The 24,592-nt window shown below is 49.0% G+C and overlaps 1 protein-coding gene across 1 annotated transcript in view; it reads left to right on the top strand.

The window, feature by feature from the left end:
- Positions 1–24,592, top strand: part of TENM4 (teneurin transmembrane protein 4) — a 220,777-nt gene that overhangs the window by 79,206 nt on the left and 116,979 nt on the right. Inside the window, exons 8-9 of the mRNA XM_040630912.1 lie at positions 118–318; positions 18,512–18,697. Of these exons, the coding sequence (XP_040486846.1) occupies positions 118–318; positions 18,512–18,697 (387 nt within the window). The remainder of the gene's footprint in view (positions 1–117; positions 319–18,511; positions 18,698–24,592) is intronic.

Here is a 24,592-nt window from a genome sequence, read left to right as displayed (position 1 = left end):
CTGTGTCCTCTTACCAGGGTGAAGCCCCCTACACTACCAAGTGGAGTGGTTCACTTAAAGTAGCCTTACCTCTGCTGGTCAGACGCTCACCTGTGTTCTCTCTGCTCCGTGTCACAGTGGACTGCATGGACCCCACGTGTTCAGGCCGGGGTGTGTGCGTGAGGGGCGAGTGCCACTGCTCCGTGGGATGGGGAGGCACCAACTGTGAGACGCCCAGGGCCACGTGCTTGGACCAGTGTTCGGGCCATGGAACCTTCCTCCCAGACACCGGCCTTTGCAGCTGTGACCCAAACTGGACAGGCCACGACTGTTCTATCGGTAAGTGTGGGGAGAAGGGCACTGCATGGCTGGAGGGAGGAGCTTGCCACCATAACGTGTTCGCCATTCAGTCCCCATCAGTGATCAGACCCTGTTCCCGGTCATGTAGCGGTGGAGTGGGGGGGTTACCCCAGATCTCTGAGTGCTTTCCTTCTCCCCCTGAACTCCATCCTTCAGTACCTGTCCTTTTAGACCAGCAGAAGATTCAGAAATGAGTCTTCACACCATTCCTTCCATAGTGGTGCCTCGAGAGTGAAAACATTGCCCTGTAACCATGTGAATTAGAATACTGGATTGAAATCTCCTCCCCCATGTTACGGTGGTCATCCCTAGAGGCAAGGCCACAGGGAACAGTGTGCCTAGGTGAGACCTGCAGGGATGGGGCTTTAAAGGACTCAGGTCCAGGGGCGCCTGGGTGGCTCAGTCAGTTAAGCGTCTGACTGTTGATTTCAGCTCAGGTCATGATCTCAGCGTTGTGAGATTGAGCCCCAGGTTGGGCTATGCTCTCAGCGGGGAACTGGCTTGGGCTTCTTGGGATTCTCTTTCTCCCTCTGCCCCTTCCCTCCTCCCCCCACCTCTCTAAAAAAAAAGCGGGGGACTCAGGTCCCAGCTGTCAAACCCTCTGGTTTTACCCATTCATCAGAATGAAGTCTGAACTCAGTGTATTATTTACGGTTCTCTGTGACCTTATCCCCACCTGCCGTTCTGGCCAGATTCTCTACTAGCCAGTAAGTTCCATGAGGGTAGCAAACATGTCTGTTCACCCTACATGCCCAGGACTCAGCACAGGCCTGGCCCACGGCAGCTACCTGGTACATACTGATGAATGGGTAATGAACACATGAAAGAGCACATGCTGGAATGCGTTCTTCACTGTGCTGTTCAGTTCATATGCAGAGGGCTTATGCGTATAACATTCTAGGATCATTACATTGGCAGCCTTCTGTTCCTGAGCACTTTATGATTTGTCCAGATGACAGCAGGTGTGAATCACCTAGCACAGTACTGGGATATGGTAGGTGTGTTCACTGCTCAGATCTCGTTTCCACAGTGTCCCCTGTTTAAATCCACATGAAAACCCTGTGAGAATGGTATCCTCACCCCTGTTATACTGATTTACATAATACTTTAATCAGTGAATACTTTCGAATGCCTACTATGTACTAAACACTCTTCTCATCAGAGTTACAAAGAGATAAAGAAGGTCCCTATCTTTGTTGAGCTTCCACCGAGGGAGACAGCAAACAAACAGATGAAGAGAAATAATGAGTAAAAAAGCTTAGGCGCAGAAAATTTTTAAGTAATCCCACCCGAGAACACACAGCTATAAAGTGGCAGCATTTCCAGCTATGTTTTTTTGTTTGTTTGTTTTTATTTTGTTTTTTTACTTAAATCACTTTCTTTACCACGCACACTATTTAAACAAAGTGCAGCTCAAATTAGCCCATTTTGTTGCATGGTAACAGTCCTTTTAGAGATCAGGAAAGACGGCTGAGGCCTTTGGCAAAAATGAGATCCATGCAGCATTTGTGCCTTGGGAATCCTCTGAGTTACCTCACCCCGTTGAATGGAGAACTGATGTTCAATGGACTTTCATCCTTGTTTGCAAAGCTCAGGTTAAGACATGATTGCAAACACAGATGTGCAGCGTCTTAGAAATAATTCTTTTTATATAGCTCCATTTACAGCAATATAATAAATGGTCCTCTCGAAGCTACACTGGCTTGTATTGTTTGTTATGTGGCCACAAAGCTCGTTTATGATAGGTATATAGCTGTCTGTGCATTGTTAATCCCCGATGAAACCGTACAGCCTTTCACGGAGACAGGTATGACTTCGGGTGAGATCATTAGGTATTCTTTAGGTGGTCCTGTAAAAGGAGACAGCAGACCCATTGGAAGGGACTTGGAATAGAACCGTGAGGGCTCGTCTTCCTTAACTCTGTGCACACCGCTCCCCATAACTGGTGTCAAACGTGCGTGTGGCCTCCAGTGCAAAGGCAGAGGAGCTCCGAGTGATGAGAAGCGTCCCTGAGCCCAACAAACCTTGGTTCAAACGCTGGCCCTGCTATGTACTAGTTATAGCTTTGGGCAAGTTCCTTCCCCTCCCTGAGCTGTAAAACGGAGGCGGTGACAGTCCCTGCCTTCCGGGGTTATTATTTGGAAAATCATCGTGTGGTGAATTATTTAAGGTGATATTAAAGAAGCACTTAGCATGCTACTCGGCTCGAGATATGGGCTCAGTAAATGTTAGCTGCTGTGACGATTATGATTAAAACAGCCACTGATGAGAGCCCTTGATATTAATGGAGACATTTGATAGAGGCCAGATGAAATATGCCCTTTCAGAAATGTGGATTATAGTTTTTAAATCCCAACGTACAGCTGACTCAAACAGTGTCATGACTGCCACCCGGCCAGGAATTTCGAAGATGGCTTCAAAATTACCGTCTCCCACGGCAATAGTAATAGCAATTTGTGTTTGTCGAGTGCTTCCCAGCCTACAGAGATATTTCGCACACGCACATGCACCCCCACAACGACAGCCCCGTGGGCAGGGTGACCAGGTAGGACATTGTCCGCATTCTCACCCGGAGGCTCAGGGAGTTGCCAGGCTTGCCTCAGGCACACTGGGGCCTGAGGAGGCTGGCAGCCCATGTTCAGCCTGGGGCCCCAGGCCTCAACTGCGGCCCAGCACTCCGTGTCGCCTCTCCACAGGCCACTGTTTCTGCTCAGCTGTCCCTTCCCCTCCAGAAGCCAGTCTGAAGGGAGGGAAGGCACTTGGAAGGTGGTGCTATCTCACCACCAGCCCCGTATGGGCGGAGCCTGCCTGGGCTCAGTCCCGCCTCTGCCGTGTGATAACTGTGACAGTGGCAAGGTGCTAGCTTTTCTTTCTTTTTTTTTTTTTAATTTTTTTTATTATATTATGTTAGTCACCATACAGTACATCCCTGGTTTTTGATGTAAGGCTCGATGATTCATTAGTTGCGTATAACACCCAGTGCACCATGCAATACGTGCCCTCCTTAGGTGCTAGCTTTTCTTGACTTCACTTTCCTGATCTGAAACTGGAGATCACAGTGTCGCCTTCAAAGGTCACGTGACCATCAAATTACCAGGTGTCTGTGCGCGCATGGAACAGTGCCTGGCTAGAGTGAGCATTCCGCGACTCTCTCGACCTCCCTACCGAGGGCGCTTTCACAGAGTGGAAGCGGTTTGAAAACTGTTGAGTTCTGCCGTGAAGCTAAGCAAGAGCTGCCTTATTGACTGGCTGCTGCTGAAGCTGGGGGGCTGTCTCTGTGTTCGGGGGTTAGCTACAAGGTGGTGGGACAGGCACTGGACTTCATCTCAGAGAATCTGCTCCCTGCTAGTAGAATGGCTCCGGCAAGTTGCTTCCCCTCTCCTCCTTCCTCAGTTTCCTTCACAGTAAAATCACCTAAGGGATTGCTGTCAGGATTCAGTGAGAAAATGTAGGTTAAGTGGTTGACGCCGTGTCTGGCTCGACTTGGACCCCCGGTGAGAGGCAGCTCCCATCGCATTGTGTGTTCTTTACTCCTGGCATGGCGGGGCTGGCACAGACACTGTCCAGAGCCTTCCCATCAGGGGCTGCAGGCCAGCAGCTCACCCGAAGTGCTTCTCACACCATCGGCACTGACTGTGAGTCGTGGGGTTGGCAGAAGTCACCACCGGGCCCTCATAGGAAGGAGGGCCACCTCTTCTGAGATGAAGAGATGTCTCACTGTTTGGCCTGGGGAACAGGATTTAATGAAAGCAGCTGAAATCAACATGCCCTACACTCGAAAACCAGCCCGTAATGAAATGTGAGCTGACAAGCTCCCCAGCACTTCAGTTACGCTTGTGGAAACAGGGAAGTCAGATTTTGTATAAGGATTTACTCAGACCCCCAAGTTCCCAGCAGCTTGGCTTCCAGTCTCATCCCGAAATTCCTCCTGAAATCTAGCCTCCTTCATGTGATATTCCTTCCTGACCAACGGTGTAAGATAACTGTTGGGACAAATGCCTCTGGCCTGGAAGAGCACGGGTTATATGCCCCACCCCCCGCACACCGGTGTCCTCAACCCTGGACCCAGTGAGACTTGGCTTTTCCAGTCTTGGGGGATGGTAGTAGTGATGATGGTCGTGGTGATTGCTGGTGCTGTGGTTTTACAGATGGTAAAGAGCTGGAGACAGGAAATGACTTGTCCAAAGTAACGCAGCTCAGCAGTGGCAGAGTATGAATTAAGTCTAGGAGCTCTGTTTCCAAGTCCTCAGCTCTTGCCTCAAGCCCCCTTTCCATCCAAAGAGGTTTCCTTACAAGGATGGAGCATTACTTAAAGAGCCACCCATTTCTTAGTGCTTACTGTGTACCAACTACTGAACTAAGTGCATTACAGCCATTATCTTCATTAAGGTTCATATGAAAACTGTAAAGAAAGTATTACCAGTTCCATTTTTCAGACAAGGAGCTGAAGCTCAGAAAAGTTAGATTCCTTGCCAGCATCCCCCTATCGGTAAGTGGCAGAGTCCAACTCAAACCAGATATGGCTCCAAGGCCTCTCCCAAGTTCTGTGGTATACTGAGCAATATATTGCCATCGTGCCTCTCTCTTGCCAAGCTGTGAACCCCATGAGGTCATGGTCTACCAGTATCCCTAGCACAGGGCCTGACATGGGTTAGGTTCTCAGCGATTATTCAATAAATGACTTACCCAGTGACACATCAAAGAAGAAGCTAAAGGCTCTGCCCAGGAAGAGCCCAGCACACTACCAGTCTAATCTGTTCTCTGAGGCCCCTCCTCCCCACCCCAATGTACCCCCACACCCCTGCACGCATGCACACACGCTCACGCACGTGTGCCCTGCAGAGCTAAAACCAAAATCCCTGGGCATCTTCTCTGTCAGTTCCCAGACCTAGCTCATGTTGGTTCCGTGTGCCTTGCCAGCCAGCCAGACCCCTCCTGGACAAGAGCTGGCATCGTTTCACCTCCTTCAAGCCGTCTTCCCCAGGGAGCGGCCGTAGCGGGCTGGATGCCTCATCAGCTTGTGCATAAAGTGGGGTGCTCAGCAGCACTGCTGAGCTGAATGACTCTCCCCACCAACCCCAGGTGCTTTAGTTGAATTTTCATCCTCTTGACTCTGAGCTGCCTTAGAAAAGGGAAGGAATTTAACCTCTCCAAGATGGTCCTTGCAAGTAGAAAATTTCCTTTTCTTTTAGAGCCTAATGACCTCTTAAGAAGATTTCAGGCTCTTCGATGTTTTCCAGGACACCCTTTCAGATGAGGTCACTTAGATCCGCCGTTTGCCCCTCTGCTGGCTCTCCTTTGGGTGCTCCTTTCCCTCCACCCCAGCCCAGTAGCCTCGGTCCTCAGCCTCATAAATTCACTGCTCATTTCCACTGCTCTGTGAGCTCTCTCCAGTCTTGTCTTCCATAAATGACTTTTATGTGTAAGGGCCCTCCTGCGACATTTCACTCCTTTGGGTGGCTGGCTCACAGAAGCAGTACGTGGCAGAGATTCTGCCTGTAAAATGCCCATGCTGGTGGTTTATGATGCTTATCATTTCATTGCAATTGAGTTTCATGAGATAACAGGTGGAGATTTAGAGGATGGGTTTCGAGGTAGCATGTGCAGTCAGAAAGAACTACATGGGATTTGGAATGGGACCAAGCTAGATTTTTAAGACTGAGCTTATCCAAAGAATAGGGCTAATAATACCTGCTTTGCAGGGTTGTTTTTCAAATTAGCTTTACTACATATGTATAAAATGCCTAGGATGGTGCTGGCATTCAGTAAGCACTCAATAAATAAAGTGTATGTTTTTAGAATGCATGGTTAAATCTAAATAAGCCAAACAGGCCTTAGACTCTCGCAAATTTAAGTCTGAGAACATTTTATACGGTGAAGGTTTGGAGCCAGACCTGGATTTGAGTCTGCGTAACCTTGAACACCTTGCTTTCTCTCTCAGTGGCTCAGCTTCCTTGTGGTTTCTGACCCTCTGCCAGCACCACCCCCCCGGCCCATCACTGGTCATCGAGTCTAGATGAAGTTATTAATGTGCTGACATAGTTATCCCCAAACAGCATTAGCGTCAGCTTCCTGCCAGATAATGAGCTTTCTGAGCTCGATTCCAGAGAGGAGCACAGCCTCGCAGAGAGAGCATCCGGAACAGCTCCAGACCTGCCCCTGCCCCTGACAGTACCGGACATCCACCTCACGCACGTGTGGCCCTTCCCAGCCTCCCTGCACACTGGGTACTATTCTGGGCACCAAGGATCAGAGAACCGCAGCCCACTCAGGAGGCAAGACCTAGTTAGGTGGCATGATAAGAGCCCGGACTGGTGTGTGTATGTGGGGTCCGGGAGCACAAGGCAGGAGCAGTGAGCTCAGCCAGGAGACAGGTGAGAGCGGAGGCTGAGACCATCTTCCCCAGGGAGGAGACATGTGAGCCAGACCGTTAGCGGGGTGTTGGGAGGGGGGAGTCCAGGCAGAGGGCACAGCGTGTGCAAAGTACACAGGTGTGCAGGAGAATCATCTGGAAAATCCTGCCTCTGAGTGGAGAGTGGCAACCGTGGAGGTAGGTAGAAGAAGTAAGACCAGAAAGGTAGGCAGAGTCCAAACCATGGTGTCCACTGAGTGCCTTGCTGAAAATCTTGGATTAAAAGATTTTTCAATGCCCACTGAAGATTTCCCTGTCAGCCTTCATGTCAGGACACCTTCTTTAGCTCTCTCAGCCTAACCTGGACTAGGTCCCACCTTCGCTGAGGGGGGACCTTCAGAATTCAAACGCAGATCCTCTGAGCTGCCAATTTCCTCTCTATTCCTCTCCTCCCCTTCCAAAAAGAAACACAAATCCTAAAGCATACTTAATAACAAATATGACTGCATAGATAGGGAGCGGAAAAGCTCTGTTATCAAATTAAGTCACAGTTGACAGCAAAATAAGCCCGATGTTTAAAAAAATAAGAATAAGCTGAAAGTAGTAACAGGGTTAAAAAAAATTAAAGCTCTAAACATAGCATTTGCATTAGTGCTAAATTTTGAAAATGGTAATTCAATTTTATTTACGAGGCAAATATAATTACATTTAAATTTGAGGAAACAGAATTTAATTCTTATTAATGACAGAAAGACTGAGTGAGATGCTTTAATGCCAGAGAAATTGTCTTATGTTCATGGATGGGAGAGAAAATTAGATTCAGCGTGGAGCATTCTCCCTGCTACAAGTCTCATGTGTGTAGCCGGAATTGTTCCCTCTCTGAGAAGCATTAGCTTCTCAGCCCAGAAAGCACAGCACCGACATCCAATGAAACATCAAAAGGAAATGATCAGGCGGGGCTATTTCTGTATAGGTATGTTACGGAAGAAGAAACCCGAGGCTAGAATTTCAGCCGAGGAATAATATCCTTGAGACTTGACATTTCCTGTACCCCTTCCCAACAGCAAGTGATAGCCTGAAATCGAAGTTCAGAATAATAAATATCGGAGAGATTGACAGTGAGGCAGAGAAAGAAGAGGAGGTGTTGGAGGCAGAGAAGAGCCCACCAGCTGTCTGGGAAGTAGCGTGTAGGTTGAGACACAATGAGATGGTCAGTTCCTAGCATTTAATCAAAGACCGGGAAATTGGGCCCAGACAGGCATAGTACTAAATAGTGCCAGAGTTAAAGGTTGATAAACCAGGAGCTGGCAGCTTTGTAATTTAGTAGAATTTCCCCTGACAGCCCTAGAACATTTTCTATCCGAACTGGAGCTCTTCAGTATGTAAATATGAGCCCTCCTGAAACTGGGCTTCAGAATCAGGTTTCTCTTTGGACACCCAAGCTGAAGACTTGTACACAATCTCCAGTCGTCTTCCTGAATCAAACTGCTACTATATGACTTGTAATTTTAAAATAATAACTGTTCTTTGAATGGAAATTGTATTTACATTTTACAGAGCTCCTCATGTATGTGCTTCATGATTTATAGGGACAATAAATATATAACCCCCGGCGCCGGAGATGGTGTTATTCCCAGGGATCCTGGGTTCAGAGAGTTTGAGGGATCTGCCCAGAGACACTCCGGGAAAACAAGAGTTCAAATCCAGTGTTCTCTAGGCTCAGAGCCCATGTTTATCTCTGGCATAACTCTGCCATTGGCCATTTCCAAGGTTCATGCTGATACTGTCCAGGAATCAAGGCTGAGGTTCATAAGGTTTCGTTTCATTGGATACCCCTGCGAAGAGCCATGTAAACTGGATCTTGACCACGAGGTACCTGGCAGTACTACAGGGCCTCAAGGAAAAGAGTGATTGCTTTCAGCCATGGTGATCAGAGGGCTTCCTGGAGGAAGTGGGGTTTTAAGGTGGGTGATGGAGGTTGGGTTTGAGTTGGCAGAGAGAGAAGGAAGAGACAAGCACCTTGCAGCAACCCATTGTAGAAATCAAATCAATGCAATGTGTACAAAGATGCAGCAGAAACTGGCGTTTTCCAGGAAAGAGCAGTAGTTTGGAGTGGCTTTGCTTAGGGTATTTGTGGCACAAGAGAGAAGGAGAAGAGGTGAGGGAAGTTAGCAGGCAGTCAGTCACGAATGGCCTTGAAAGAGTTTAGGTTTTATCTGTCAGTGGGAGCCACTGAAAAATTTTGGGCAGAGGTGTGATATGGTGAGGTTTGGTTCTGGAAAGCTTAGTCTAATATTGGCATGTAGTTGGTGGTGCCAGGGAGACATCTAGGTGGAGGTGTCCAAGAGCTAGTTAGACAGGTGAGCACATGACCGGGTAGAGAGATGGGCCTTCCACAGAAGAATATCAGGGCCGGGGATCTTTGGGAAGAGGACTGAACATTGCTATCTCTTCAGCTCACCCAGCTGGGCCCTGTCAGTGGGGTTTGGGGAGTGTTCCAGCCCTGGCCAGAAGTCCACATCCTGGCCATGCTGTGTGGCTTCTATGCTCCCTTGTTATCCTTCTGCAAAGTCAGACCCTGTTGGGAGGCCTCCTTCAAGCTAGGTTGGAGCTAGGTTCCTCTAATCAGGAAGCCAGATACCCGCCAATTAAGATGAATAGCAGTGGCTTACTACTTCCTGTGATAGGTGCTTCATAAAGCTCGAAATTCTGGTACTGGGGGGATAGGTGCAGAGACTGCTAAGCACAATATCCTGGAATCCACTTTTCGGCTTGGTTTGAAAGTGCTCCAAGCTCCTCGAGTGAGGTGAAAGGCCATGTGGTTTCCAAGGCTCATTAGCTTTCTGCCAGCTAGATCTGTAGGACAGAGCAGGGCTGAGAACAGCGCTGACCCTCTGGTGAGAGGGATGGAAGTTGAAAAGCACCCGAGAGTGGCTTGGGTTTGGCCTTGTGTCAAAAAGAAACTAATTACCTTAAGGAAGTTGAAGGCTTTTTTCCTGTACCTTCCTCTCCTTCTGGCTTCTTCCTGAAACCTGCACTGGGACTAAAAACTATCCGCCCAATTTAGTGAGAGAAGGAGGAAGGGAGGTGCTTTATTGAAACCTATGTTGATATAAGGATATAGGGGTATCTCTCCATGGGAAAGAAAGGTAACTCTTAAGTGTCCTACTGTGTGCTGAGCCTGCTGGCAGGTTGGTGCTCCTGTACACATGTGGGTAGACTTGAGTTCCTTGAGGATAGGGATAATTTCATATCATTTCTGAATCCCTAGCCTCTAGGAGTAGCTGGCACATAGTAGGTGCTCAGTATATTTTCAAATCAAGTTTAGGGTTCCCACAGATGGGAATCCTTTTCACCATTGAATAAAGGACAGAGCTAAGGCTCAGAGGTGTGCTATGTAGCTGGGAAGTAGCAGAGCAAGCTCTTATACCAGCGTGTGTGATTTCTAGCCTCTGTTCTGTGCAAAATGGTAGAGCCTTGAATAGTTACATGGATGAAGATAGATTTCCTGTGTGAGACTCACCAGGGAGTGTAGTGTTCAGGCTGGCAGTGGCAGGGCTGGGGAGGCAACAGGTGGACTAGTGACCCTGATAAAAGTTCTCATCAAGCGTTTTGAGAAGGCTGGAGGGGAGACTCTCTAGCTGGGGCACCAGAAGGAGGCTTCAAAGAGGAGGAGCCAGAACTCGAAGCTGACTTACAGTTGAACGTGGGAAGATCGAGGTAAAAGGGGAACCCAGACCATGGAAACGGCTTGTACAGAGGCATAGAGGAGGGACCACAGAGTGTGCTAAGCCCCCTCTCTTCAGCCATTTGTCTAGCTGGCCCCTGCCATGACTATTTCCTAAGGCAGCCGTCAAGTTCTTGCTCAAATGCTGACATACATGTCCCTGTGGGGCAAAGGACAGGCACTTCTCTCTCAGCCCTTATTTTCCTGTCTACAGAATGACTAGAGCATCTCTGAAGTGTCCTCTCACTCTCGTCACAAAAACGGCTCCTCTAAGTTTTTCTCCTTGTTTTCTCTCTTACCCCTAAACCCACCTGAGGGAGATCCCGTATCCAGAGGCAGGCCACTTCCTGCCCAACACCAGCTCCCTCCCTCTCCATCCTTTTCCCCTAGTCCCATGGTCCTTCGCCTCCAGCTCTTCTCCTTCATGACCCACAGCCCCCTTGTTTCTGTGCCTCTCGCCACATCCACCTTGCAAAACCCACGACCATCCCAACCACTCACCATCTCTCAGCTTACAGCCCACTTCTGAGCACTGGAAGCCAGATCACCTCATGTTCATGATCTTTAGCCTTTCCTGGGCCCTTCCAGCTGCAGGTCTTCTTGTACTTTGTGCCTTCTTGCTCTCATTTCCCCAGGCGCTCTTTAAATGGCCACATCCATCCATCAGTAGAGATTCCTACCTCACTGAGAACATTGAAGCCATTGATGAAGTGCTTTTCCATGATCCTGGCCTGTCCCTTAAACGTGTCTCTGCCTACATGCCCCCCTCCAAAAGATGAGGTGCCCACAAAGTGCTGTCCCCCAGATTATGCTCCAGATCTGGTCCTCACCAGCTGCTAAGGGGCACCTCAAGTATTCACATCATCCCCTTGCTCTCCCCAGTATCATTAAGCCCTCCCTTCTCCTGGTTCTTTCCAGCACATAAACATGATACAGTTGCCATACATTGTTTACCCTGTGAAAGATGTGCGTGGTATGGGGCATGTTACGTGGTGTTCATTTAAGCTTGACAGATGAACCTGAGATGTTAGTGTCTAAACCCTATTTTGCAGATGAGAAAGCTGAGGCACAGAAGGATGAAGTAACTTGTCCAAGTCATAGAGCTAGATGGATCGATGATGGATGGATGGATGGATGGATGATGAATGGATGGACAGAATCAGATGGACAGATGGATAGACAGATGGGCTGTTAGATGGCCAGTGACTGGATAGCTGGTTAGTTGATTAGATAGTTGGGTGGATTGGACAGATAGCTGGATAGACAGACAGATGGAGGATGAACAGACAGGTAAACAGATACACAAACAGAAGGAAAAGTACTTAATATGGTAAACGTTGGGTCAGGGTGAAGAAGGAGGCTCAGACTGATTTCAGAGATCCTGTTCTGTAGCTGGGGTGATGCTCTGATACATAACTAACAGTCCTGGGAATGTGTCAGATTACAGCTGAGCTTGCGCCTCAACCTGGTCACACAAGTCGCAGACCAAAGAGCTGCATTAATCACAGTCGCCTTTCACTCTAGTCAAGTACCTTTGAGCAAGTCACTTAATCTCTCCAAGCTGTTTCCTCTACCCCGATGCGTGAATGAACACACCATTGCAGGGCTGTTGTGAGGATTTCATGGGATAATATTTGTGTGCCACCAACAAGGGTTCTACATTTTCTCCTTATTTCTGCTTCAAATGCTATCTAGTGTGGCTTGGACTTAATGTGTACCAGGATTTCAGAGAAATTCCCCAAGCTGTGCACTAACTCCGATGAGCTAGTGATAAGACAGAAAATCCTAGCAGGAATCATTTAAAATTATTTAACCCTCCTCTCTTAAAGTTTCTTAAGGGCATTCTAAGAATCTCAGGTCCTAAGCAAAATAGAACCATTTTCCCTGTTATCCCTTTTAGTGCTAAATACAGACTTATTAAAGGACTTCCCGGGAGGTCACATGGGGCCCAGACTCTGTTTCGCCTGCATCTGGTCCTTGCTCAGCAGGAAGGCACACAGAGCCTTGGGTGGGGGTCCCTTCCATTCCCTACTTGTGGCAGTTTTGAGCATCTTTCCAAGTCAAAGAAATTTTATGAGAAAAATATATGTAAGTCTGTCCCTTTAGGGGCACGCCACAGCTTCCCCTACCAGCTATTTTAATGAACAGGATTGTAAAGTAAGTCCAGACAAATTAAAACGTAGCTGCGCTAGGTCCCAGGCTTCATCCAGGCTCTTATGGGGATTAACATTTAATGAGAGGAGCCTGGGGCAGTGTTTTCCCTTATGTATACACTTTAGGGGCACCATTAACCAATAGCCAAACCTTATATCTTTCCCTGCCCTTTTTCCCTTCTTCCTCACGTGCCTACTGGCTTCCACACCATGGAAGGAGAATGGGTGTAACGTGGGCAGCAGCGTGAAGGAAGGTGTGCGTGGGGGTGTATGGGCTGAGACCCGTTAAAATTACAGAGATCTCAGTCACAGGTTGCAGATGAGTTTCTAAGAAGATTAGGCACAAAGGAGACTGAGCCCCTGTGTGAATATATCTAACCAAATAAATTGTGTACAGTAGGGCACTGAGACACAGTTGAGGCCAACTGACATAACACTTCTTCTCTGAAGCTTTTTTTTAATTATTATTATTCATCTGTTCTTTCAACAAATATTTGTTGAGCTCTCATGCTGTGCTATGTCTGGTGCCTGCTGCCAGGGAACCAAGTTGAGAAGAAGCTAGAGCCTGCCATTAGGGGGGCTCCTAGTCTAGAGAGAAGACAGACATATGTACACCAGTGAGGCAGGGCAGAAGGAAGATGTGTGGGCATGGCTCTCCCTCAGAGAAGAGCTAACTTGTTCTTGGGCCTGACCTGGTTCATCTCCAGGGTCCTGTATGGTTCAGTCAAGAACTTCACAGGCCCAGAATTAGAACATTAGGATGGCTGGGGACTTTCACCTGATTTCAAGAGGAAGCCAAGGCTACAAATACAAATGGCTTCTCACTGGGTTTTGATGGTCTTGGCGGATGGTGTCCTGCGAGGTGACTAGAGAAAGCATGCCTACATTTTGGCTACTTACTGTAAAAGCTGCCATTCTGCTCTTCAGGAAGATGCCCCTCTGCTAGGTGAGTAACAGGTCTGCTGATACCAGATGTCTTAAGTCCTCATCGATGGATTCTGGACATAACATAAGTTACGCGGGGCCTTTCACGTATACCCTTTTCTTCCATGATCCCTACTCACCTAGGAGGGGACCATGATTACCCTCCTCACTTCGGGCGTGAAGAAGTATGGCTCAGAGAGATTGAGTCAATTCTCCAAGGACTCCACAAGGACCCAAGGAAACTGGGGAGTCAGAGTCTGAGCCCAAGTCTGCCCTACGGATGATATTCTCCACAGTACTTCAAAAGATTCCTCTCAGGGCCCGACCCTTCCAGCATTCAGCCAGTAAGCTCCGATGTTTATCATGTGGAGGTCAATGGGCATCGATCAAGTGCTCGCTTGTACCAAGTATGTTACCGAAGTCAGAGTTCACATCTGCTGTTCGGACATCAGTCCAGTGCACATGCCGCTGCCCCTCATTTTCTCTCGCACGAGAGTCTGTGTACAGAACTTATCATACCCCAAACTGTGTGCCAGGCACTCTGTAGAAGTTTCGCTTCTGCCCACGTTAACTTGTGTAACTGACAGCAGTTATATCCGTGTGCTCTGCTGGAATGTAAACTCCCTGAGGTCAGGAGAGAACCACGCCTGTCACAACCACCATTGGATCCCAGCGCCTTCTGTTGAATTTGCACATGGTGGGCACTCAAGAAATTAAACAAGTGAGAGGAATTCCTGCAACAGCCCTCTCCAGTTGTTGGCGTCATCCCCACATTACTCGTCAGGCACCGGGGACTGGAGAGGAGCAGTGACCCAAATTTCACAGAGTCCCCCTTATGTTACGTAAGGAGCAGATGACCTGTTGAAGCCCATTCTTCAGCATCGTCCTATTTCGTTTCCAGCAGTCCTCTGGGAAGTTCTGTCTGCTTTAATGTCAAAGCAAAATCAAGAAGGAAAACTAAAGCTGTTCCTTTTATTTCAAGAGGGGGAAAAAGGTGAGACAGATAAGAAAAATAACAACAGAGCCTACAACTCGAGGCCAAATGATAAAGTAGCAGCTCCGATTTCTGCTCCCATCAGAGTCAGTGCGTCTCCCACGCAAGCAGAGGGGCCATCTGCAGAGGAGAGCCTGAACACTGACAGGTTGTGTTGCCATCAGTTAGCACCCCATAAACATCAAGGTCACCCTGTTTGGGCCCCTTCCATTAAAATGTGTAAGAGCTCACAACCCAGCTTGTAAAAGGCTGATGGAGAGGTGCCCAGCCACCAGGCCACCTTAGCTTCATGCCAGGAGACCATGTCTAGTGTAAACTGGCGAGGAAACGGAGGCTTTGGATGGACAGCCCAGCAGTCTCCAGATGACAAAAGTGAGCCTGAGTGTCTGGGAGATTCTACGTAGGGCATCTCATCTCATTTCACATAGATTCAGGGGCTGACCTGGATGTAACAAAAGATAAGCAACAGGACCAGAAAAGGAGACAGATCTGCTAGAAGAGCCAGGAGGTCCCCACAAGGAGAGCCTGCCTCTTCGCTGATCAGTTTCCTTAATCTTATAATGTCTGTCCGCACGGTGGTCTGAGACTTGTCAAAACGAGGGAGAAGCGCCAGGTGATCACATGACCCTGTGGACTCTGCTCGCTCTCTGCGTGTCGGCAGTAGCCTCACCTCTAGGGAAGATAGTAACCAGGGGTTCTGACAGCACTGTTGCGATAGTTCAATGAGAAATTATATACGAACAGTGCTTCGTAAACTCTACAACCTGATGTAAGTGTCAGTTATTAAGCCAGAAATGACTTTCCCCACACATTACCTCGTTTGATCTAACACCAACCCTGTGAGATGGATGGAATGGGAATTATTATACCTGTTTCGCAGAAATAGAAAGTGAGGCTCAGTGAATTTCATAACTTACAACTTGCAGCTCACCCAGCCAATAAGTGGAAAAGCCAAGGGTGACGCCCAAATCTGTCTGATTCTAAGGTTCGTGGTGTTTTCTCCGCTGCGTATCAGCAGGAAGGTGCGGCACGAACCACCGCGGATGACTTGGATCTTTCTGGGATTCCAGGACTGGGTTGAGCTTCGTCCGGATTCTGATCTCCCAGAGGACAGAGATTAGGTCTGGTTTTTCTGTGTATTCCGAGCACCAGCCATGGTCTTGAGCACATAGTAGGCATGCTTGGAATACTACTGGAAGAATGAACGAATCAGTATGAATGCACTGATACCTACCTTGTATCAGGCTCCCCCCCCCCCGAAGGGGTGCTGCCACCATCCCCATTTTACAGAAGGAGGAAACGAAATTCAGCCATCGGATAGGTTGCCTAAGGTCACATAACTGGTAGAACATATTTGGAACCACATCGAAGTCTCATGCTCTTTCATCCACACTGCCTTCAGATTAATTAATGTAGGAATGGCCTACGTGTTAGCCAAGGCCTCAAGTCAGGCAAATGCTGGGGAAAGGCTGCCCCTTCTGCTCTAGACCCCCTTGAACTCTGTGTGCTCTGCTGCCTGAAAACACCAAGGCTTTGGCCCCAGCAGCCTGTCCCTCTGCTGGCTCACACCTCAGTGAATAGAAGCGCTGTTTGCTGTTTACTTTTACACCATAAACCGCCACCTGGAAAAAGTGCTGAGTAAAACCAAACAAATGCTTAACTAATCGTCCCTCCCAGGTCTCAGGGGAAAGTTCCAGCCTTGAGGCAGGCCCTGCCTCCAGAGTCACCAGGGGTCACTGCTGTGCAGAAGGGTTAGAAATTTCAGAGACAGGACTTTGGAAGGCCTGGGGCCTGGAGATTATCATTCTGTGTCCAGACGTTGTCTGTATGAGAAAGGGAAGGAAGCTCCAAGAATGTCCTGAGACAGCTGCATTCCTGGAGGGCTGCTGGATATAGTGATGCTAGCCCACAGCCCCACCCCAACCTGGCAGGTTTTCCTAATGCCCAGACAGGCTGGGACTGACCCTCAGCCAGGCTGAGCAGGGTGTTAATGAATTGTTTTGCATTCTCAGGCCACCTGTAGCCCCAGGCACAGGTGGATTCACCCCTTATCGCAAACTTCAGTTAAGGGTCTGTTCTGTACCTAGCTCTGTCCCAGGTACCAAGCAAAGAGGCGATCAGGAGAATCCGGTCCAGCCTCTGATATCCCTAGTCTGAAGCAGGACAGGCACAGAAACAGAAAACCAGTTTACCATGTAATATGGAAGGGCCAGGAACAAGAGAATAACCACAGGGTGAGTCACGGACTTCTCAGAGAAGGAGAGACCCTTGAGCTGGGCCTTGGGTGTAGATTATGCTGTGTCACATGGAGGGTGTTTACATCACAGACTCCCACAGGCTTAGAGCCAGAAGAGACCTTAGAGGCCATCAGAGTCCCCCCCACCCCCAAAGTAGATGAGGAAACCCAACACCCAGTAAGGGGAAGTGACATCCCCGAGGTCACACAGCAGATGAGTGGCTGAGCAGGCACGGGCCTTGCACACCGGGTCCTTGGGCTCCGAGTCTGAAGTTCACTGTCCTGAGAAACCTTCCTTGAGTTCGGCATCTCTGCCAGGCCCTTTTCTAGCTTGCCCCTCACCGAGCGCGCTCTGAGGACTGTGAGGATTCGTCGTCACTGCCCACACTCGATACACCCCTGACGTCAAGGACCCTGCCTCCCGTCTCACAGCTCAGAAGCTGCTGAGCCTGGCACAGAACCCGGGGGCCCCCGGCTCCAGGTCAGGGCTCTCTGCACCCATTTGACAGTGGGCCCTTCTTCTCTGGGCAGCTGAGAAATCCAGTGTGTCCCTGCGTGTCGTGTGTCCCTTCCCAGGTAGTGTGCCTGACAAGGCGTCGGACATAGGGACACCCCATAAATGGTGACTCAACTGTTGTGTTGTGGTTTTTCGTTTGTTTTTTTGAATTTGCAAACATCCTAGCCATTGCCTTGTAGGTTGATATGGAAGATCTAAGCCTCTGAGATCTAATTTTGATTTATCTCCTTTTTCAAAAATAGCTAGACTATTAGTAGCTTCCAAACTAGGAATATAGCTTGGAATCTTCCAAGCTGTCACGGGCAAATGCAACCTGACACAGTGCCAGTTAATTTAGTTTGCAAGAGAACAAAAGCATTGGGGTTTTCATTTGAAGACTGTCGGGCCATAAGGCACAGACTGCAGGCAGGGTCTCCGTCGACAGCCCTGGCAGAGAGCATCCGCGGCCACGGCCGCTCAACCTGTTTTCTAAATCCCATGCCGGAGCCTTCACCACCTCTGCCTGTGTAACTGGGAAGCTGTCACGGGCCCTGCGCCTGAGGGGCTTGTGAATTGGGCCATGTGTGTTCTGCACCGGCTCACAGACGGGCCTTTGTGAAGGGCTGGGTGCCTCGACTCTGGCTGTGACGCAGTCCCCCAGCTATTTGCTTTGGATCTGAAGGGCCATGGAGGTGGTGCTTGGAGTTGGAGTGGCAAGGCAGTGTGCAGGAAGACGGGCACAGGCAACAAAAACACAGAACCAGCCCCCAGAGTCCCCCCCAGCCGGGGTGCAGGGGACCGCCCTTTCACCCCGCCTCAAGGACAGTCAGGGCTGGAAGGAAATGCGGCCCCGGACCCCTGCACGTGCTGGCGCCAGACCACGAGCACTTCCCTCAGCCATCGGGGACTCGTCCTCACTTTGTTTTCACACATAACCAGTTTTTAATTAAATTTGACTTTTCCTCACATCTGTTCAGAAGGCCGGTCCCCCTTGGACATGGCGAGCACAAAAGCGGGGACAGGCTGGCAGGAGGGGAAAGCAAACAGAGCAGAGCCCTTCCATCGGCCTCTTTTGGGAAGGGAATCGGGCTCAGGACGGGCTTTTGCCTGGAGAATTGTTCTCACCCAAGGGTCATTGTTCCGGGAGATTAGCCTCCCAAGCCTCTGGAATCTGGATCGGTCCCTCCCAGGAGCCAAGGTAGGTAGCCAAGTGTGACCCTTGTTCCCAACAATGACCGGCTCAAAATGTGTTTATTCTCTCCCCTCCCTCCCCTGCCATCCTCCTCACAGAGATCTGTGCTGCCGACTGTGGGGGCCACGGTGTCTGCGTGGGGGGCACCTGCCGCTGCGAGGAAGGCTGGATGGGGGCGGCTTGCGACCAGCGGGCCTGCCACCCGCGCTGTGCGGAGCACGGGACCTGCCGCGACGGCAAGTGCGAGTGCAGCCCAGGCTGGAACGGCGAGCACTGCACCATCGGTATGGCGGGCCCAGTCCCGGGGGTCTGCTGTGGGGCGCATGCTGCCTCTGTCCGCATGTGGGAGCTGGGCACAAAGTCCTTTCATCTGGCGACATTATGGTTGGCATTTCCCAGCAGCGATTGGACTTAAACTCACAATTGGGCATTTTTAACCTTTTCCCTCCCAGTCTGCATTTCCCAGATGTGCGTTAGCTGGTTCGCGTGCCTTGCTGTGTTTCCTTCCTGGGCCAGATGCAGTAGGGCTCTGTGCTGAGGAGCTGGGGGTCGGGAGCAGGGCACACGACCACCACTTAGCAGCTGTGGGCTGTCCCAACGCGTCTCTGAGCCTCGGTCTGCTCACCTATAAAATGGGGATCATATGCCTATAAAGAGCGCAGCACAGGCTGGCACCGAGTACAGTGCTCGGTAGTGTGGCCATTATGATCAAACTCGTGACCTGGTTGGAGGGCTTAGGCTTGGCTCTCAGCCCCCCACACCCTCCGGCCACCTAGGCCTGAGCTGCGAGACAGGCCCGGAATCCTGGGAAAAGCTTCCCACAGGCCCCAGGCCACATCTGCCTCCCATCAGGCCTGGATCCCTCCCTCCCCTGTCCGCAGCCCCCATCCTGTCTGCATTTGTCTCCTCGCTGCTCTCTGGGGGCTCCTCACAGCGCCCCTGCCGAAGCAGCACCGTTGGCAGCTCTCGGACCAAGCCGACCACTCCACTCCCTTCTTCCTGCTTTGCCTTCTGCTTTCGTTGATCTTAAGCACAGCCAGACGTTTGCTTGGCTTATTATCCTGGAAGGAGCACTCACCAAAAGCTCTTTATTGAATCAACTGGTTTGTGTGTGTGCTTTAACTCCTTCCCCTTCCATTTTTTCCAAACGGAGGGTCTGTGATTAGATGGCAAGCACATGGCTTTGGAAGGCCGGATTCTGGGTGCCTCTCCAGCTCAAACGTCACCTCTTAGGTCTTACAGAAACTGGGAGACGAGCCCCAGACCTTTTGAGGGACAGAGGAATTTTGAGCAAATGGAGCCACTGCTTTTCTCCTTTTTTTTTTTTTTTTTTTTGGCTTCATTCCTTCTGTTTTGCAATCTGAAATAATCTATATTCATCATCCCCACGCCCACAACACCACTCTGGTGATAAACGGCGGTGGAAGCCCTTGTGTTTATTAACAATAATAATGGCTTCTGATTTTTGAGTGTTTACAATGTGCCAAGCCTGTGCTAAGGGCTTTTAACTGCATTATCTCATACTCCACAGCGTCCCCCTGTGAAGGCACGCGTGTTATTCCCTCCTTCTCAGGGACCTGAGGCTTGAGGACACTTAGCTCATGAGAAGTAGGACAGGAATTTGAGGCTCGGTTTCCAGAGCCTCGGTGCAGGGTCTCCGTACCAGCAGCTTGCTCTGCGGTCCACAGGCAGAGTCCGGGTTTTCTACGAGGCATCGGGCTCACATCCTTGGGGGGCTGCGGCTCCTCATTACCGTTGCGCTCCGAGTTGCAAACCTAGGTGCCCACCCCAGACTCTTCACAGAGCCGCTCCAGAGCCCAGGGCAGCCCTCCCCACTTTGTCCCCAGCGAAGGTGCCTCAGTGACTTAATGCGCCCTTCTGGGCAGCTTCTTCATGTCCATGTCATCCAACCTTACAATGGCCCCTAACAACCGTGCATGAGAAATGGCCCTCATCATTCGCGGGGCCCTCTTCTTTAAACCCCACTTTCCCCTCATCCTCACTTTTCCCCGTGACTGAGGACAGGCTGACCTTTCAGCCTCCCCACCCGAAGGGCGGGCCATCCCTATTAAAACCAAAGGCAGAGCTCAGAGAGAGTACATCCTGTTTTCCATCAGTTAATTACAGAGTCCTCAGCTCACCTTATCAAGTTCCAGAAAGTTTATGGATGGCAGACTTTTATCAGATAAAAGCATCTCAGTCAAATGATGCTGAGGGATTTCAGGAACTCAGCCCTGGGCCCAATCGCAGATGATTCATGCCTGGGCTGGTGAGCAGCTGTGCTGCACCTAGTGTCTTGTGGAAGGATATGCCTCAGCCTGGCCTGAAGAATAGCCCGTGTGTTTGGATGCCAAGAAGTCAAAGCATCCCCCTCCCATCCCCTCCCACCCCACCCCCAGCCCTGCGCACCCGCACACCCACTGTCACTCGTTAAGAGCACATTCCTCCTTGGGATTGCAGATGCTCTCTGCCCTCCAGATAAGAAATGCATCAGGGTAAATGTGCACGATTCAAGAGGGAGGTCGACAGTCACAAAGACCAGAAAAATGTCATAGGACATTGAAGAAGTAATGGACTAGTCATAGTGGCTCAGATGAAAGGACGTTGGCTCGGAATTCTATTACCTTTCATTTTGTGGTGAGCATTTCCTCTGTCCCTGTCTAATCTCCCCGCATGGCAACTTGCTCTCTGTGGGTCTCTGCCTGTGGCCACCTGCATCCCCAGTGAGAAACCCAACACCTTAGTGCTGAAGGAATGCTCCGGTCACCTGGTTCAGTGCAGGGGAAGCGGTAGGAGAGGCAAAGGAGGGAAACAATGGCGGTGCCTTCTTTTTCCTTTCGGAATAGAAATGAGGAGAAATCCCTTTTTAGCCTTTGATGGGAACAAGAAGCACCTTCTTAGGTTTCCAAGGAGCTTCACTCCCTTTGAAGATCATTTAGGAAAAGAAAAAAACTGTTGGGGTAAAAAGTTAGAAATTCAAAGGGTTACATTTTCTCGTGCTATCAGATTTCATTACTATACAAGAGGTCATTATAACGCAGCTGGTTCATGTGCTGGAGTATAGTCACGTTCTGTGCCAGAGAAAAAGCTGGAATCCTCGACACTGATGCAGAGACCTCCACGCGGTAGAAGCAAGAGTGGAGGGCCTGTTTATTTACACACCGCTGCCTCCATAAACAGGAAAGAATGGTTTCATGACCTGTCAGCTGGTATTAAACACCAAGACAAGTCTGGGCTCCTTATGGTCAAGTCCCCAGCATAAGAATCTTTTCACCCCAGTGACATTTCCCCGAGCAGATTATTATAGTAGGAATTAAATATCTCCTGTCAGAGGCTTCAGTCCATCTTTTCTTTTATGGAAGCTACTTGATTTTTCTCCAGAAGAGGTTGATTTTCAGAACAAAAGGGAAATGGATGGTAGCATCCTCTTTAATGACAGCATTTTTGTCAAAAAGCAAGACTATTCACATTGAATCCTAATTCCTTATATTGGGAATTACCTGTCTCTTTGCATCTTTAAGAAAGGTCTTTGGTGGAAGCCCTGTGGGCAGACCACCTGGCTGCTAGGGGCTTTGTTTTCTCCTTCCATGAATCACAGCATGGGGGAGACTGGAGGAGGCCTCCAGGGGTGACAATGTTCTGGCCTCCTCCTCCACTGGCCACAGAACTGCACAGCCATCATCCCAAAACTGAGTTATCCTGCTCCTAAAAATATCCCACTAATAAGAAGGGATTTTTCATTTTCAGTCTAACTTGTCAGTCATGCTCCCAGTCACATATATGAAACTCAGTTTTCCTAATCCAAACGTTAAGGTAAGATGAATTGACGTAGCTCTATTTCTCAAGTGTGGCTCTATTTCTTAAGTATACGGTCAACACAGAGTCATCAAAAGTATATTCAGGGATGTCTTTTCCAGGAATTTCATGGGTCTCAAGTCGGGGCCTTGACCTCCCAATTCTTTTGAAAAAGCTAAAAATCATAGTTAAATTTGAGAAGGTGTCTAATTTTTTTCCTGTTTCTTTGAAAATGGTACTATCATTTTTGATCACTTCGACAATCGTCATTTTATTCACTTCAGCACCCCTTTTTTATAAAGTCTCAAAACACGTGTGGGAAATGCCAGCTTCTGATTACATCTGTAAAATTCCAACCTTGACCCCAAAGCTGTGATTGTTCAAGATGCCAGATACACAGAATTATTTACTAGGCTTCAGGAGAGCTGTCCAATCTTATAAATCTTGATTCTTACACAAATCCTCCTCGGGGAGTAAAGGTCAGAATAATACTGTGATGGTGCAGTTGTTCCAGTGAGCCCAGCCTGACTTCACGATAAAAAGAGATTATAAAGAAAGGCCACACAGTCTTCCGGAGTCCTTTGTCCACTTTCGAATGGTAGCTCTCAGGTTTCTCGTTTGTAATCAGACAGTCCTTAACTGAGAGCTTACAAGACCCTCACAAGGTGTCAGAGCCTGTGTGATAACCCTGTCCTCACGCTTCAGAGCACTCTCTCACAACAGGACCTGTGACCTGGCAGGACAGATGCTGGCAAGGACGAGAGAAAGTGGACAGGGGTCTACTCCAAGTTACCAGAGCAAGAGCTTGATGAGTCGTTGGTTCTGGGAGATGTTAGCCCACATGTGGTAGGGGTGGCCAACTGGAAGGAGGTTAGTAAGGCTTTGTGAGTCCCTCTTAGGTGGGTGCCGCTGGCCATTGATCCTTCATCCAAAGTGAAGGGGATTAATGTATCCAAGATCTTAACAGGAACATCTCTTTGGTGGTTTGTCAAACATCGAAAGGAGTTACATGATTATAAGCACCCTAACCATCACCGGCTGTAAGGATCCTTGTTTAATCTGGCCTGAGGTGTACCGATGATACAGCTGTTAGAGTCAGCTGAGGCTTCCAGAGAAGGACAACAAAGAGCTGCATGCCATGCTCTCCACAGCCTTTGATAGGGGCCCCTGAAGTTTCTTGGGATAACCCTAAGAGAAACTTTTGGAAACTTGTTTGGGGGCAGGCAAAGCAAAGAAGCTTGCCATAGAAATGCTGAAGCTATCTAAGACCTCACAGACTCATGCCAAAGGCTCAGAGTCTGTGTCATAAATAGCAGTGCACCACCGATATCTCTAGCTACTTGCATAGTGACAGGAATAGAGAAGGGGCATAAGAAACATTTGTGCAATGTTGAAAAAATCAGCATGGCCTGAGAGGAAAGATGACTCTGCTGTCACTGTCTTTATCCCGAAGTCCTGAGGAGAAAGAGGAGGGAATTTTGTGAAGTCCTGAATCCACCATCCACAATACAAACTCATGGACTTTGTGTCATCTTTCCTGAAAGTTATTATTTTAAAATCATGGTGGATTTTTAAGTGGCTGTACTCAAGGGCATATGTACCAAGATTTTCAAACAATGGAAGCATGGACAACAGTATGGACTTCCGCATGTGGCTTTTGTAGATAAATGGCGTTGGACTTCAAAGATCCAGTTACCCCTTCTGTCTCTACTAGAAGACGGCTCTATTCTGTTCCCAGAAGACTCTTGGATTTGGTATTGACTGGCCGTTATCAGCTTCTGGACCCACAGTGTGGCTCAAGGTCACTGCGCTGGAAAGTACAGTGATTTGTGGAGCCGGAATTTGAAGTTTCGAATGCCCAGTTTTGTCTCCTGAAACCCACAGCGCTGATTGCAGCCTGAGTGCCTCAGTCACTTCTGCTGGCTGTTCATCCTGCCCATGACCTGGAAAAATTAGTAAGCACTTTTTAAAGGTATTAGAAACATATTTACATTTAATAAAGATCTTTATTATGAAATTGTTCTTAAAAATGAAATGGCAAAACAACAACAACAAAAAAAATGGCATTAGGTCGAGAGCTCTGTGAAGTCAGCCCCAGGCTTGGGGAGGCTAGCCTACAGAGGAGGTATAGTCTGTCGCTGTCACCAGAGCCAGGATATCACCATTAAGTTTGGAGAGAAGCAAGGTTTTGTTGGTGAGAGAACTCCCTCCAAGTGGATGCTGCATGGCGGTATGGCCACTTGGATCCCAATGACGGTGTCTCCCCAGCCTCGCCATCCTTTCCAACCCCGTGAGAGAAACTCCGGCTCTTCTGCGGCTGGGTTCAGTTATTACAACAATCTGTGATCACGACTCTGCAAAACTCAACAGATCTGAAAGCTAAG

Source organism: Ursus maritimus, unplaced genomic scaffold, assembly GCF_017311325.1.
Source record: "Ursus maritimus isolate PB19 unplaced genomic scaffold, ASM1731132v1 scaffold_16, whole genome shotgun sequence".
Classification (NCBI taxonomy): domain Eukaryota; kingdom Metazoa; phylum Chordata; class Mammalia; order Carnivora; family Ursidae; genus Ursus; species Ursus maritimus.
The sequence above is the reverse complement of the archived record's forward strand: the minus strand, read 5'-3'. Positions and strand labels throughout refer to the sequence as shown.